At 35.5% G+C, this 16,177-nt stretch overlaps 1 protein-coding gene across 1 annotated transcript in view; it reads right to left on the bottom strand.

Moving 5' to 3' along the window:
- LOC137397953 (uncharacterized) overlaps positions 1 to 16,177 on the bottom strand; it is a 44,008-nt gene that overhangs the window by 11,115 nt on the left and 16,716 nt on the right. The window contains exons 4-11 of the mRNA XM_068084047.1: positions 14,209 to 14,349; positions 13,328 to 13,383; positions 9,942 to 10,152; positions 7,696 to 7,913; positions 6,343 to 6,408; positions 4,780 to 4,873; positions 1,350 to 1,513; positions 981 to 1,082 (exon numbers count right to left, since the gene is read on the bottom strand). Coding sequence (XP_067940148.1) covers positions 981 to 1,082; positions 1,350 to 1,513; positions 4,780 to 4,873; positions 6,343 to 6,408; positions 7,696 to 7,913; positions 9,942 to 10,152; positions 13,328 to 13,383; positions 14,209 to 14,349 — 1,052 coding nt within the window. The remainder of the gene's footprint in view (positions 1 to 980; positions 1,083 to 1,349; positions 1,514 to 4,779; positions 4,874 to 6,342; positions 6,409 to 7,695; positions 7,914 to 9,941; positions 10,153 to 13,327; positions 13,384 to 14,208; positions 14,350 to 16,177) is intronic.

Genomic DNA, 16,177 nt, shown 5'->3' on the forward strand with positions numbered 1-16,177 from the left:
TGAACAGTACTTCGACAGCAAGCATGAAACTATAAGTAATAAAGTGTTTTATCTAAAGTTATAGTCAGTTCTACTGCTTTTGACTTGCTCTGATTTTATCATAGAGCCCTCTGTTTGAATTGTACACTTTTGTTAATATACTATACTATATGTATATACATATAAATACTATACTATTATAGGTTCGCAAAGATCAAAGAATGTCAAAGTGGCATTCAAATTAAGGCGGTGTTCAAGTAGAGGTTTTATGGTACATTGATGTATATATTTACATATATATATATATATATATATATATTGATGTATATATATACATATATATATATATATACATATATATATATTGATGTATATATATATACAGTATACTGCAAAACATATATTTGAATGTTATATTTATATTTTTCATTATATGTAACGCTAAGTTTCTCACATGTCAGTACTCTAACCCAAAACATAGAGAGAAGTTTACAGGTACAAATCTTTAAATGCCGTGTAAAATCTGTACTGCAAACATTTAAACAATATTTTAGGTTCACGAGTGCGGCTTATGCACAAGGATCTACAGTAATTGTTTGTTGTTATAGAAACGTCTATTATGTATACAAACATAGCATGCTAGTTATATGTGCAGCATTCAAATAATCTGAAATTTCAGACATTTTATGTCAAATATTGCTTTGTGTGTTAAAATTTAAAGTTGCACGTCAAAAATGTGCATTTAATAGGTTTACATGTGCGGGACAATCCTACACGCTTCACAGTATCATATTACAGCTACTGTAAAACCTCCAATTGAATGACAGCCTCTATTTGAACAACAATCTCTATTTGAACGCCACCTTCAATTGACCGCCACTATAGGTGGGTTGAGAAATAGAGCGCCATGGCGTTCAATCAAAGGTTCTACGGTACATTTATGAACTTTATTAGAAATTTGAAAACACGTATCACAACTAGCGACTACTATAACCTCTCACCTCTACAACAATTACGTCATCAGGTTTGAAAACCTCCAATAAATTATTTCCATTTAGAGTGAAGTTTGTCCAGTACCAGTCGTTTCGCGCCTCAGGGTAGACCTAAAAATAGACACCACCTGTTCACTTCATCCAAAAGTAGACAAACCCCAATTTCATTTTATTTGACCCAGTTTTACTAGACTAGTTTTAGAAAAGTCTGTAAGGCAATTTAAAACCTTGATTATTCGAATGTGATACAAAGTTTTACGAGAATAACAAAGAGCAAGCCTAACTCTCTAGTCTAAGCCATCACAACAATCACCACTGTTACGGCAACTACCTGTTTTCATCAACAGACGGACAGACAAACAAGGGTATGATTCAGACCTTTGTAGCAATATTAACTTCTTCAGAACCAGGGGTCTCCCTGTGGAATTTGAGAAGGTAGAAAAGTATATAATGGAGTTTGGGAGCTACTTTGAATCTCACGAGTGCGTCATTTGTTGAGGAGATAGACAGGTTGGGACGCTCCGTAGGTATGTAGTCAGCACCTGCAATGGAACCACTTTGTTTCCTGAGGTCAGCTTAAAGATGTGCTTGCGCCAAATTTCAGTTGATTTAATAAGAGCATTAATTGCCTATGAGTTGATATGTTGTTTGTTGTGTTAGGCGATCTCATTGTCAATACATTTGAAGATTAAAATCGAAAAAAATCGATCGCGGTAAAAATGCTCAGGTCAAAGAAACATGCTCAGACTTGCCCAAAATGATGTAATGAGTGATACAACCTGTCTCTATCTTTCGTATTCAAATCGGCTATTGCGATAAAAGCCTAGTTCTATGCGGCTCTATTGGCATACTCTACGACACTTGTATTCGCCTCATCTAACTTTCGCGTTTTCGCGGCAACATCCTCTCGCGAAAATTTCATGAGCGAAACTAAACTATCATAACGAACGAGCGAAAATAAATAGCTTTGGTCATTAATATTCACAATAAAATCGTCATCCGTATTAGAAATGAAAGCATTTTTTGTGTGTGGTTGGCTCATTGGTCAATTTCTGCTAAACTCATTATAGCTAATGCACCGATTGAGCAGCATGGCAAAGCAAATTACGATAACAAGTTGTTTTGGAAAAGCCAAGACAAATGAGGAAGATGATGATACTAGTTTAGTAACTAAATTTGTAACTGATGAGGATGAAAGTCTGGTAGGGAAAGTCATAAAATTTAATAATAATTATTGTAGTGATGAATTTTATTACTAACCAAAAACACTAACAACCCGGAGCCATGGCCACTGCCTTCCATAAATACTTGAGATCTCATATTGGTACCGCATCAGTCACGGCGGGAGGGACCTTGACGTCATTGATAGTCCAAGAAAGAAATGGCAGCAAGCGATCAAATTGCATGATCGATCTCGTCAACACGTTTCTACCTGCGGTTTACAAATACAAACTAGCCGCAAATTGAAAACAATTTCGTAACGGTGAACTAGAACTGATGAATCTAAATGTTTGTTCCGCTGCATTTATTTTCACATCACTATATTTTCGCACTCATCAGAGCTGCGAAATTAAGTTGCAGCGAAATTTTACTCTGTATGCCACTCACGAAACTAAATACTAGCGAAATATAAGTGTCCTAGGGTATATTATATTTCGTATTTGCTCATGTTGGCTAGAATAAAATTTTAAATCCGGCTACAGATACATTATTATGAATGTCTCAAACACCTCAAATAAGGGAAATTAAAAACTTGTTATATTAGCTTCCTCTAAATGCTGTGTAAACATCCTGGTACCGATTACCAATTCTACCGGTCTACAGTAATTATGTCAAGCAAAACCAAGTAGAATAAAGTCTTTGTATCGGCGCAGTTCCGTTGCTACCTACACCGGAAACTAGTTACGAAATAAAATAAGCAAGCTGCATATTTGAAAAGAATATGTGGCGAAACCAACTGCATCCCTAAGTCATGTACATTGTACAGTCGACATTATCGAGTCATTATTGGTATCACTTCGTAGAAAAAATTTTCGTTTCCTCAGCTTAACCACGATTTGATGAGACATTTGATTATTGAGAGTATCAGCTCTACAATAAAAATACAAACTCACAGAGCGAGCGATGTGGAGTCGTTGTTGTTGAGCGGATGTTGAGTCTTTCAAATTATTAATGAAAAACTAAACAATTGTGACCTCAGATTGGATCGACTTGTTTTTCACCAATACAGTATTATGGTCACCTTGGCTAATTTGTTTTACAAATAGACATACATGTACAATTACATATAGAACCAGTAAAGGATAAGTAGATATACATGTACAATTACATATAGGACCAACAAAAGATAAGTAGATATACATGTACAAGTACATATAGGACTAGTAAAGGATAAGTAGATAGACATGTACAATTACATATAGGACCAACAAAGGATGAGTAGATATACATGTACAATTACATATAGGACCGCCAAGGCCTGAGTAGATATACCTATACAATTACATATAGGACCGCCAAGGGCTGAGTAGATATACCTATACAATTACATATAGGACCCCAAGGGCTGAGTAGATATACCTATACAATTACATATAGGACCCCCAGGGATGAGTAGATATACATGTACAATTACATATAGGACCACCAAGGGATGAGTAGATATACATGTACAATTACATATAGGACCAGCAAGGGCTGAGTAGATATACCTATACAATTACATATAGGACCCCAAGGGATGAGTAGATATACATGTACAATTACATATAGGACCAGCAAGGGCTGAGTAGATATACATGTACAATTACATATAGGACCCCAAGGGCTGAGTAGATATACATATACAATTACATATAGGACCCCAAGGGCTGAGTAGATATACCTATACAATTACATATAGGACCAGCAAGGGCTGAGTAGATATACCTATACAATTACATATAGGACCGCCAAGGGCTGAGTAGATATACCTATACAATTACATATAGGACCCCAAGGGCTGAGTAGATATACCTATACAATTACATATAGGACCCCAAGGGATGAGTAGATATACATGTACAATTACATATAGGACCACCAAGGGATGAGTAGATATACATGTACAATTACATATAGGACCAGCAAGGGCTGAGTAGATATACCTATACAATTACATATAGGACCCCAAGGGATGAGTAGATATACATGTACAATTACATATAGGACCAGCAAGGGCTGAGTAGATATACATGTACAATTACATATAGGACCCCAAGGGCTGAGTAGATATACATGTACAATTACATATAGGACCCCAAGGGCTGAGTAGATATACCTATACAATTACATATAGGACCCCAAGGGCTGAGTAGATATACATGTACAATTACATATAGGACCCCAAGGGCTGAGTAGATATACATATACAATTACATATAGGACCCCAAGGGATGAGTAGATATACCTATACAATTACATATAGGACCCCAAGGGATGAGTAGATATACCTATACAATTACATATAGGAAGCACATTGGAAGCATGGAATTACAGTGAATAATGCAGTTTTTTTCCGTTGTTTCAGGCTACCACGCAAAATTTGGCATTTGGGCATATCGGTTTCAGAGATACGCCCAAAATTGACTCATGGAGCATCTACAACGCTTCAAAATCTCATTAGGATCCACCAAAACCTTTTTGGAAAGGCGTAAAAGCAGAAATATCAAACAAAGGACAGGTGCTGTAGGTGAAACACTAGCGTGAGCAGAGGTGACAGAGAAAGGCAGTGAGCAGGTAAGTGACACCATTTTCAATAGTTGCTTACCTTTGACAACGAAATTTGGAAGGTTGCCATATTTAGATGCGATTGGTGCAGACACACAATGTTTGTTCGTTCCACACCAGCTAAACGGCCTCACCTGAGAATGAAAAGGGAAGAAATGTTTTGGGTAGGAAGTCCCACAATTTGGCAAATAGCTTGCTGCTTACCTGAAGAATTTACTAAAATTTTGTATGCGCCCTGCGGTAGATAGAAGTAGGCGCGGGCACCGAAAGATGGTTCATGGAAGCGTTTCATTGGCTGCACCTGACAAACCGAGCTACTATTATTGTACCAATTATATACCTTCTTTACAAGAGTACTCTGAGAGTACATAATACGCACAATTGATGCAGAAACTAAGAAACCACCCAATAATGCACTCCTAGGTTCAACCTCGTATCCTCACTAGAGCCATGTTAACCCGTTTAATTACTACATAATACACACAGTGCTGTCAGAGATTTCTTCTTGTTCTAACAAAATACAGCAAAAGCATTATTCTCATTTTATAGCGGACTTGACGGAGTTGTGTCATCATGTTATACTGGTATAAATGGTCATCCAGCCACTTTACACACCCCAATGACCCTTTTCAGCGACACCAATTATTAAAGAGTTGTTCAAATTGAGTTGCAATAGCGTCACAAAATTAATTACACGTGGTTGAGAATACAATAAGCATGTAACTAGATTGTATTTTGATTTTTATCAAGGTCAGTTGCATATGCATTGAAAAAAAGTAATTGCCATGTATAGTTGTTGGCAAACTCTAAATCTAATGGTGTATAGTTAGTGGTTTCTAGTAAATCATTGCTACCAGCAAATGACTCCTAAAATGTGGGCTGGTCTTATAATTTTTCATGGTGTTTTTCTATTCTGGAGTGCAAGTCTAACTGCAAGCTCAAATCTGTTAGTGTGTATATCAATTTCAGCGTGAAATGGCATACTCGGAGCTGAATGGCCTATATGCGGAGCCCATAGACGTCATCATCTCAAAAGCTTTCCTGTTTACACAAATATTTTAGTCTCACCTCTTCTAAGATTCTGGCATTCTAATTTTCAGGAGTTTATAATAATTATAAGGGAATAATTGATTTAACATTAAAAACCAATTCCATCGGCAAGATTGAGCAAGGATATAGTAGCACTGTTAAGTTGAAGCTAAGGAAGTGCGCTGTACAACATATTAGTTCTTCATTATTATTGCTCCTTATTATTGTTTATTATTATTGTTCATTATTATTGCTCATTATTATTGTTTATTATTATAGTTTATTATTATTGCTCATTATTATTGTTTATTATTATTGTTCATTATTATTGTTCATTATTATTGTTTGTTATTATTGTTTATTATTATTGTTTATGGTTAAACTACTCCATTCACTAATCTATTCACAGGCGTATTTACACTTCTATATAAATAGTATAACTTATATAGTAATTTTAACATATAAATGACAAGAAACAAAAAGATACGCAAAAACTATGAAACAGCCAGTTTTTTATTTGGTAAGCAAATGTTTTCAACAGTTTGAACAGAACAAATATCTTCATCTAACGTACCTGTATAAGGTATGTTCCAGGTGGTACAGCATCAAAGGTAAATGAAGCGTATTCATCTCCATCAGGCTGCAAATATTAAATGTCAGTATATAGTCTATATACAAGAATACATCATAGCCCCGTTGATACCTGTGCTGTAATCTTGTCTGATGGATGGATTTATGAAGTGTAATCCGAGCTGTATTGACAGGTACTTTTGCATAGCTCGACCATGTGTTTAGTACTTGAATCAACTAATCAAATGTGACCAGTGAATTTTTTCTACAAATTGATACCAATAATGACTCGATAATGTCGACTGTACAAAGTAAATGGCTTTTAGGGATGCAGTTGGTTTCGCCACATATTTTCTTCCAAGACGCAGCTTGCTTAATTTACTTAGTAACTAGTGTCCGATGTAGGTAGCGACGAAACTGTGCCAATAAAAAGAAATTATTCTACATAGTTTGCTTGCCATAATTACCGTAGACCAGTAGAAGTGGTAGTCAGTACTCAGATGTTTACACAGCATTTAGAGGAAGCTAATACGACAAGTTTTTTAATAATGTATCTGTAGCTGGATTTAAAATTTTATTTTAGCCAACATGAGCAAATACAAAATAATATATATGCCAATAGAGCTGCGTAGGACTAGACTTTTATCGCAATGGCCGATGTGAAGTCAAGAGATACAGACAGGTTGTATCACTCGTTACATCATTTTGGGCAAGTCTGGGCATGATTTTTGGCCTCAGCGTTTTTACCGCAATCAATTCTTTTCGATTTTAACCTTCAAATATCTTGACAATGAGATCGCCTAACACAACAAAAAATTTATCAATTGATAGAAAAAAACGCTTTCTTTTAAAATCAACTAAAAGTTGACGCAAAACATCTTCAATATCGACATGCGAACTCCTGGCAGCAGCATAGCCTTGCCATATATCTTGCTCCCGACCTTGACACAATTTTTGCTACTGATCTTAACACACTGTTTTTATGACTGTTACAGTTAGTACTTTGATGTACATCAAAGTGAAAAGGAGCCAAGATCATCACTTACAAGATCGAACTTTGGTCATGGACAAGGAATCACAATGAATGGACAATGAAAGGGCTAATCAACAACTTGCCACCTAGATAACTCGATACTCTGACCATCTTGATATGGTAAGGATTGCAGAGTCTGTAGGATGTATGGTTTCCACACCTATCCTTGGCTTCCATTGTACGGGTGATGCAGTTTTGGATTTGCACTAAGTGCGCACCAAACAGCCCTATGTGCGCACTTTGAGTTACACAAACTTAAATGACGCAAACTTGCAAAATAACCATGGAATGGAAATATAAAGAGAGCCTGTTCTAATCACTTACTAAAATGTTATCAGCTGATATCCATGATTTATTCATAAAGTCTCTAATAATTGACCCAGTCTCAGGGTTCATGAGTAGCACCCTGTAGTGACTGAATTTATTATCCTCGCTGAGGGTGGGATAGTGACTGGCCCTCCTGAAGCGTCCAATAATACGATAAGGTATTGGATTTGATGCTGTTAAGTTCATTGCCTTCTCATCATAAATCTGCGGAGAAGCTGAAACACGAAAAAGGTTACAATGTGATGAAATGCATGCATGAAAAACAAAATCATGCATGAAAACAAGCTGCATGAGCACAGCAAGGACTACAGCTATGTAAATACTAAAATGTCTAACAACCTATCCATCGTTTTTTTTGACGTCATAAAGTCGTTTGCACATGCGCTCGTTCACGAAAAAGCCGCCATATTTGTAGAAAACGATCATTTTTATTTTATTTACTAGTACTTTTAGGTGTTGTTTTGATACTATAATAAAAAATTGCAAACAAAAACATCGTTTTCAAATTATCATTGCAAAAGCTTCGTGTTTTTAACGATAAAATTGCCTATAAAGATGGCCGACAACGATAAAATGTTGTCACGAAAAAACGAAGGATACATGAAATATACTTATACTAGCTGAAGGTATAGCATTTGACGCTGTTAACTTCATGGCTTCCTCATCATGAATTTGCGGAGGAGCTGAAACATGAAATTGATTACGATACGAGATAAACGTGCATGGAAACAAGCGGCATGAGCGCAACAAGGGCTACAGCTACTATGTTTACTAAAATGTCTATACATGAAATATACTTATACTAGCTGAATGCCGGCCATTGGACAGGTAATAAAATAATTACCCAATGAACTTGAGAAACTTACCTAGTAAGCTAGTAATCTAAATCTTTACTAAAACAATAGTGCATTTGAAACCAGCTTAATAATAGTTAGTTTACATCAACTGTGCTAGTTAATGACCCCAAGCTCTTTGAGTATTCTAGCCAATGTAATGAATGTCATCATGATCATTCATCACACTAGTCAGTTAAACGATCACTATTAAACGATATTTTGTCACTAGTAGCCATCAAAGACTAGAGAACCCAAATGATAAACAAATACAACAAACAAATAAATCAAACTATAAATATGATAAATAAATGCAACAAACAAATAAATCAAACTATAAATATGACAAACAAACACAACAAACAAATAAATCAAACTAAATATGATAAACGAATCCAACAACAATTTCTCATGTATCAATAAAATATACCGTGAGAGAAATATATAATAAACAAATTAAAAACAAGGATAAAAATAACAAAAGCAAATCAAACAAAGTTTTATAATCTATCAAAATTTATTTATAGAATTCAAAGTCAAGACTTCCGAATCTTTATTGATGATTCTTTTATTGTTCTTATTATTATTGCATCTGTTATTGTCTTCTCTTGTCTCTTATTGTGTCTGTTATTGATGTTACTAAACATCTCTGCCAAATATACGTGATAGAAACTCCTTGTCAAGAATGTACTTTGTTCTTCTCTACTCTTGAGTATCTTACATATGGCTGACCATATGACAAACATACGGTCAGCTACTAGTTAGTAATGTTAACTCTACAGTACTCAAACTGAAAATTAAAGAATATATTCAACGTTTCATTTCAATTTACACTTATATTTAACAATAGAGTTATTTTAAAAGGAAAACTTTTTAGAGGAAACTAAAAGAAATAGCCTCTGGTCAGATGACTTACTGTAAACTAATCAGATTTGGTTTCATTGTGTAGCTAAAAGAGCACTCTTTCTGGCCTACGAAACGCTTTTCTACTCATATGCATATTTTTTGGTAGGACAACTCTACAAACCTGTTGTCACATATCTATGCAGGTCACATGGGTTACTGTGAGGTTAATTACCAATCTCATTTCCGAGGATCTGAGGAGAATACAGAAATTTTATGACTTGGAAATGAAACCCGTGGAAATACAGTTTGTGAAGGTCGACTGTAGGTCAGAGCAGCAGTCAAAGGTGGTTTTTATACAGTTTGGGCAGGTAAAATGAGGCTAAAATATCCGTCTCTCAAAGGGGAATAGCTAAATAGGCTGTAAGTCAAATTGATTTGGAGTGATCAAACATACAACTTAGCATCAAACTTCTCAATATGCTCTCAACAGCATTAAACCAAACAAAAAATCTGTTTTCACAAACCAGAGCTGCAAATCATCTGAAGACACTGAACTATATTTACCTGTTACGGTTGACAATGACTGAATGTAGTCACTAGAAAACCTAGAAGGTTCCGGAGAGGTCAAGGGAAGTGTGTAGATCTCGTAGCTATAGAGAACATCATCACCGGATGCAATTTCTTCGATAGTATAGTTGAAAGTAACAGCAGCATCCGAGACATTGACGCTGCTCTCGTTACTGGTCACGTTGAGCACCCGACACAACTCAAGGCTCTGTAAAATAAGTAAGTTGGTCGACAATGCAACCCGGTGTCTGACGGTCATTCTGATCAAAACAAAAATACAGAGGGCCTCATCATAAGATATTAATTTTGGTGTTGGAATCGTAAGGCGTGAATGTTATATAGAGGGGTGGAGACCCCGATAGCAACAATTTGATGCAAACACTCCCATCTCCCGGTAAAAAACATCAAAATTTTATAAACATATACTATAAATATTAAAAATTAGTAACAAATTAGTATATTAACCTAACTTAATAACCTAAAATCTCTAGTAAATATTATATTAAACACCATAATGTAAAAAAAATTCAATATCATTTCAATCACGCACAATCAAGCCTTTACAAAGCACGAATAATACTGAAATGAGAGAGAGAGCATTGTATCTTTTTCAGGTGTTGTGGGAGGGATTTCAGCAAATAGCAAATCAACATCTTCCCGACTCGAACGTACGCAGTGCAAACTGTGAGACATTTTTATTATGTTGTATGGCGAAAAATATTATGTAATGAGGGGGTTACAGCATTAAACCCCTCGTTATGGCATTCTTCAGGACCTTACATGTTCCACATCGTAAGAGGAAACAACCATAAGACAGGTACGCTGTAACCGGGATGTCCACTGTAGTAAAGTAGATACAATAGCCGCTTCCATAATGTCTATTACTGCAGAATCTACAGTGAGAGCTTGACCTCCGACAACAATGTATCAAAACTTCAACCAAATTAAAAAATACATTTGGCACTTTCATGGCACTGGAGCCAAAAGTTCCCCAACCATAGCAAAAGCACTGACCTACTAAATCAGAGATCATACCGGAATAAACGATCATACCAGAAACATCGACCAAACCAGGAACATCAGCGATACTAGAAACACCAACTATACCAGAAACACTGACCATACTAAAACCACTGACCATACTAAAAACACTAGCCATACTAAACCATACTAGACCAGATCAAAATTACCAAAAACATCATCCATAGCGAATACACTTATCATAATAGAAGCACTGACCATACCAGAAACATTGACTACAACAGTAATGCTGACCATAGCCTACCAAAAACACCAATCAGAAACCATACGTAAAGACGCACAAAGTCAGCAACTCCAGATATTAACAGAGTACAAGTCACTGGTACAAACCAAAATATTTTAATTTATACTAGCAAGCTTCGTTAGAGCTAAAAGTGAGAATATTTCCATCCATATGTAAATAGGCTGTTATCGTCATATGAAAATGGCAGTGCGCTTTATTAGTATTAATCATATTTTACTACAGTAAAAATTATTACAAAATGGAGACCTAGCTTGTCAAAATTAACTTTATTTAGTAAAGTGTCAACTCTAATGGCTGAATGGACAAAATAAAGGTGGTATTTTGTTTTTTTGTGTGTTTATTTTCATCTATAATATAACCACAAAAAATAACATGAAGAGTGTTTCTAACAGTATAAAAAGACAAGAGAAATAGAAGAAAAATGTCACTCCAGGGAAGGTGATGATGAGGTCCCTGTGCGCAATAGCAAGGCTAATCAAGGCGCGGAACCTGAAAGTAGAGTCAGCAGAAGTATGTCTAGTTGGTTTAGTCGTCTGGTTGTCTGAGGTGGCGCTTCAGTTCATTTTTGAAAGAATTAGCATTTACAATTTTATGCAGTGTAACCGGTAGTATATTCCATAGCAATGACTCCTGATAATCCAAACAACATCGACCAGCTTTTGATTTAAACAATGGTATTTTTAGGTTTATGTGTGTTTGACGAGTAGTTAAATGTGTTATCGTCATGTTATTGTTTGTTTCGTAAAATGTGTTGTGTGCTTTTATTAGTACTTTGTATTTGTATAACTTTTTAATAGTTAAAATTCTATTTAGGTTGAATAGCGGATTAGCTGAAAAGTCATAAGCTTTCTTGTTAATTATTCTGAGTAAACGGTTTTGAAAAACTTTAATTTTGTTTAAGTAGCAGTCTGGAGCATTTCCCCATGCCTCAACACAATACGAGAGTTTGGAATTGATGAAGGAATTGTACAGAATTAGCAAAACATCCTTAGAGAGGTACTGAGACAATCGAAAAAACAACCCAGCATAAGGCCTAAAGTCTTTTAACAGTTTGGATATATGATTGCTCCAATTCAGCTGAGGGTCAATAAGTACTCCCAAAAATTTTATATTGTCAGATTTATTTATTGGATGACCATTAATTAGTAGGGATTGTTCATTAAAGCGGTACGAGTTCTGTGGGTTTTTAAATAAAATGTAGCAAGTTTTGTTGAAATTAATTGTTAGTTTATTTTGGTTGCACCAACTCTGAAGGATTTTTAAGTCTTCATTTATCGAATGTATTTGCTTGTGAAGGTCTTTGGATTCAAAAAAAAGATTAGTATCATCTGCATACAATATTGGTGAAAGTACTTTTAATTGACATGCTAAGTCATTAATATATATTAGAAACAAAGTTGAACCCAATACAGATCCTTGAGGAACACCACATTTTATAGTTTGTGGTGTTGAAAGGGTAGTATTTATTTTTGTTCTTTGACTTCGATCTTTTAAGTAGTTTTCTATCCATTTAATAGCTGTTAATTTGAAACCAATAGACTTCAATTTTAATAACAATATATCATGGTCAATGGTATCAAATGCTTTGCTGAAATCTATAAATATACCAAGAACACAATTTCCCTTGTTAAAAGCTTGGAATGTTTTGTTTGTAAAGGAAATAATTGCATCTCTTGTTCCAATACCTTTTCTAAAACCAAATTGATTAGAGTCTAGAATGTTATTGCGTTCAAGATAGTCCATGATTTGGAAATTTATAAGTTTTTCTGTGATTTTGCAATATCGAAAGGTATTGCATGGCATGATTTGAGTGACTTATAAATACCTGTGCAGGCTAATACCTTGAGATGGAAACCACCAGCAATACTTAAAAATTGACATAGGAACCAATTTAAGGTGACAAATTGACTGAGGAAACAACTTAAAGTGACCAATCGGCAGAGGAACCAATTGAAGGTGACCAATTGACTGAGGAACCAATTGAAAGGTGACCAATCGGCAGAAAAACCCAGCTCAAGTGACCAATAGCAAATTACAAACAAGCCTCTATTTACAATCAATGAAAGATAAATTTACTGATATTGGCACCTGTACTTACCCTGCCATCCAAGTGACGGTAGAATTTCAGCATATATCCGTCTGTGTCATTCAAATCTGAAAGAAAATAAATACAGCTATACTAATAAAACTAATAATAATGCAGGGTGAGATCCTATCTTATAATGTTAGCTATGGAGACAATTGTGATATCCTCTTCAGGCTGTCCACCTAACACTATTATCATAAATGACCTTATGACCTTTTACACATTACAACTCTATAGCCTTCTATACAATACTGAAATGATATGTGACCTTATGACCTTTTACACATTACTGACACGACCCTATGACCTTCTACACAATACTAACATGAAATGAGTATCACATGAAATAACTGTTCTCAAAGGTCAGTAATTGTTACCTAGCGCTCTCTGTCAGTGTTTTAGATTCAACCATAGGAAGGATCAAGCCATCTCACAAAAAATTAAAATTTATGATATTTCATTTTATTGGCAGATTCAAATAATTAAAACTCTTGTCAAATTTTACAAGATTTTGTTAGAAAGTAAAGACATTTTTTTCTCATAATTGTTTCAAGATTAAAATCGATAAAACTTGGTCACAGTATAACGCTAAGATAAAAGACTTCCACAAATGACTTCAATAGTTCAAACTGTCAACAGTGAACCCTGGACAACTGAAGACATACCCTGGACTACTGAAGACATGCCCAATTGCAGTGTTTTTACTAAGTTGGATGTCATTCCTGTCACCACCAAGTTCCTTTCATGAGTATTGAACCCCCAACCTGTGGTTTGCAGGTCAGACACGCTGGACCACTGGGTCTCGATTCATGACATAAATCCACTTATTATAGTGTACTCTCTTCAGCCTGACTATTTGCCTGAGGAAGTTACCTGGGCACTTTCCAGCCTACCTTTAGGGGATGGAGCGTTCCATGAGATTGTCACGCTGTTGAAGTCATTACCAGGGCTCTTGAACACAAGGCCAGTGTGATTGATGACTTTAGAGAATACACTCCTTTCTATTCTGATATTACTTTGACCAGAGCACTGATCTGCAAAGGAGGCAGACTGATGAGTTTACCAAACAATCAAAGGACACAGGACAGCAACAGCAAAGCATTCAATAACTCTTTCTGGAACTTATTTCGTAGTTGTCCACTAAAAACTACGAAATGATAGTCCACAATGTTAAGGGTAATAAAATGTTCTGATAAGGAGGGACTAGCATAAGTTGGTTATAAGTAGCTTATTTTTAATGAGACAACAATAGATAAAACAGTGATATCACACATTTTTACAAAAAAGACATCAAAAATGGTTTGGTACCAATGCCCTTTTTAATCCTATCTTTTCCAAATTTATAATAGTTTGTGATGTAATCAAAAAAATAACGACTCCATAAATTTAGCGATATATTTGAAGGAAAAACAACTCCATAAAAATTATCTTCCAAGTGCAATGTCTACAAATAATTGAAAAGATTGCCTGACCATAGTAGGACGTCATTTTATCATAAGCTCTGAAAAAACATGGTTGCTAAGCATTTGCTGATAAGAATGCTAACCAGTATGACATTATTAGCTGGTGCCTGCCTGCCAAGGTTACATCACTATTTTGTTCAAAAAGAAGCCTACCTAGCCCCTAGACTCGCCCCCCCCCCCCTCCCGCTAGCAAGGGGTTGCGTTAAGAGCTTTGCGTGAAACAAAAAAACAGCTGAACCTTGAAGGTTGACTTGCAACAAAATTCACATTACAGTTATTTGATATGAAAAGATTCACCATGTCTTACTCTGTTGTGTTGTAGGTGCCAAGAATGTGGGAATGTAATTACAAGCTCTTAAAAGCTAAAAAACGAACAGTTAATCGCAGCCACACGAGACCGCCGTAGTTTGGATTCTTTTACCAAAACGGCTCAAATGTGACGTAGCTGTGTTAGATGGTTTCTGTTTACACTTTCATGCAACCTTATTCGTCGAAATATTTCACAAATATACTTCACGCATTTGATAAAACTATGTCTATTGTTCTTACGCGTCTGTTTTATCGTCATTTTAAATGCTGTCACTTTTAGCACTGATATCTTATAACTTACCGAAAAAATTCGTTTAATTTTTTAACCTTACCTCGAAGGAATACATATCATTGTCTGATAATCGTGACGAGCCTGTTGGTCACCTGTGATAATCGAAAAGTGCTGCAGAAATTATTTGCGAAGTATCGGTTCACATGATCAGATTACGACCTGCCGATTAGACCAAACCGAAACAAAACTGCACAGTAGCGAGCATCTATATTTGATATGGGGTCTTCGGTAAAACCCGAAGTATTTGTCATAAACTAGTGCTACGATAAGTTTTATATTAAGCTTTTTATTGGCCTTTCAATTCACGAGAGAACATCACGTGACAAGACGATAACCAAATTTCATGACTACGTCAGAGAAATAAAGAGATTCCAATCTACAGCGGCTTTTCATTTTTGAGCTTTTAAGAGCTTGTAATCACATTTCCACATATTTGGCACCTACAACACAACAGAGTAAGACATGGTGAATCTTTTGATACCAAATAACTGTAAAGTGAATTTTGTTGCAAGTCAACCTTTAAAGGTTGACTTGCAACAAAATTCACATTACAGTTATTTGGTACACGAAAAAGTTTTTGTTCCTCAATAGTACTTTGTTTGAAATAGTTTGAAGAAAAGCATTCAGAAATGCCTTTCTATGATTACGTACACCGAATATCAGGCTTGTATCACCTGTCAAATTAATTACTAATACTCCTTGTTGGCAAAAACAGAAGAGGTCACATGGCACTTTGTTTAAACAACTCAGAGCGCTATTAACTCTATACCAGTATATTGATACTGGATGAGGAAGCTG

The sequence above is a fragment of the Watersipora subatra genome, chromosome 6, assembly GCF_963576615.1.
Source record: "Watersipora subatra chromosome 6, tzWatSuba1.1, whole genome shotgun sequence".
NCBI lineage: Eukaryota > Metazoa > Bryozoa > Gymnolaemata > Cheilostomatida > Watersiporidae > Watersipora > Watersipora subatra.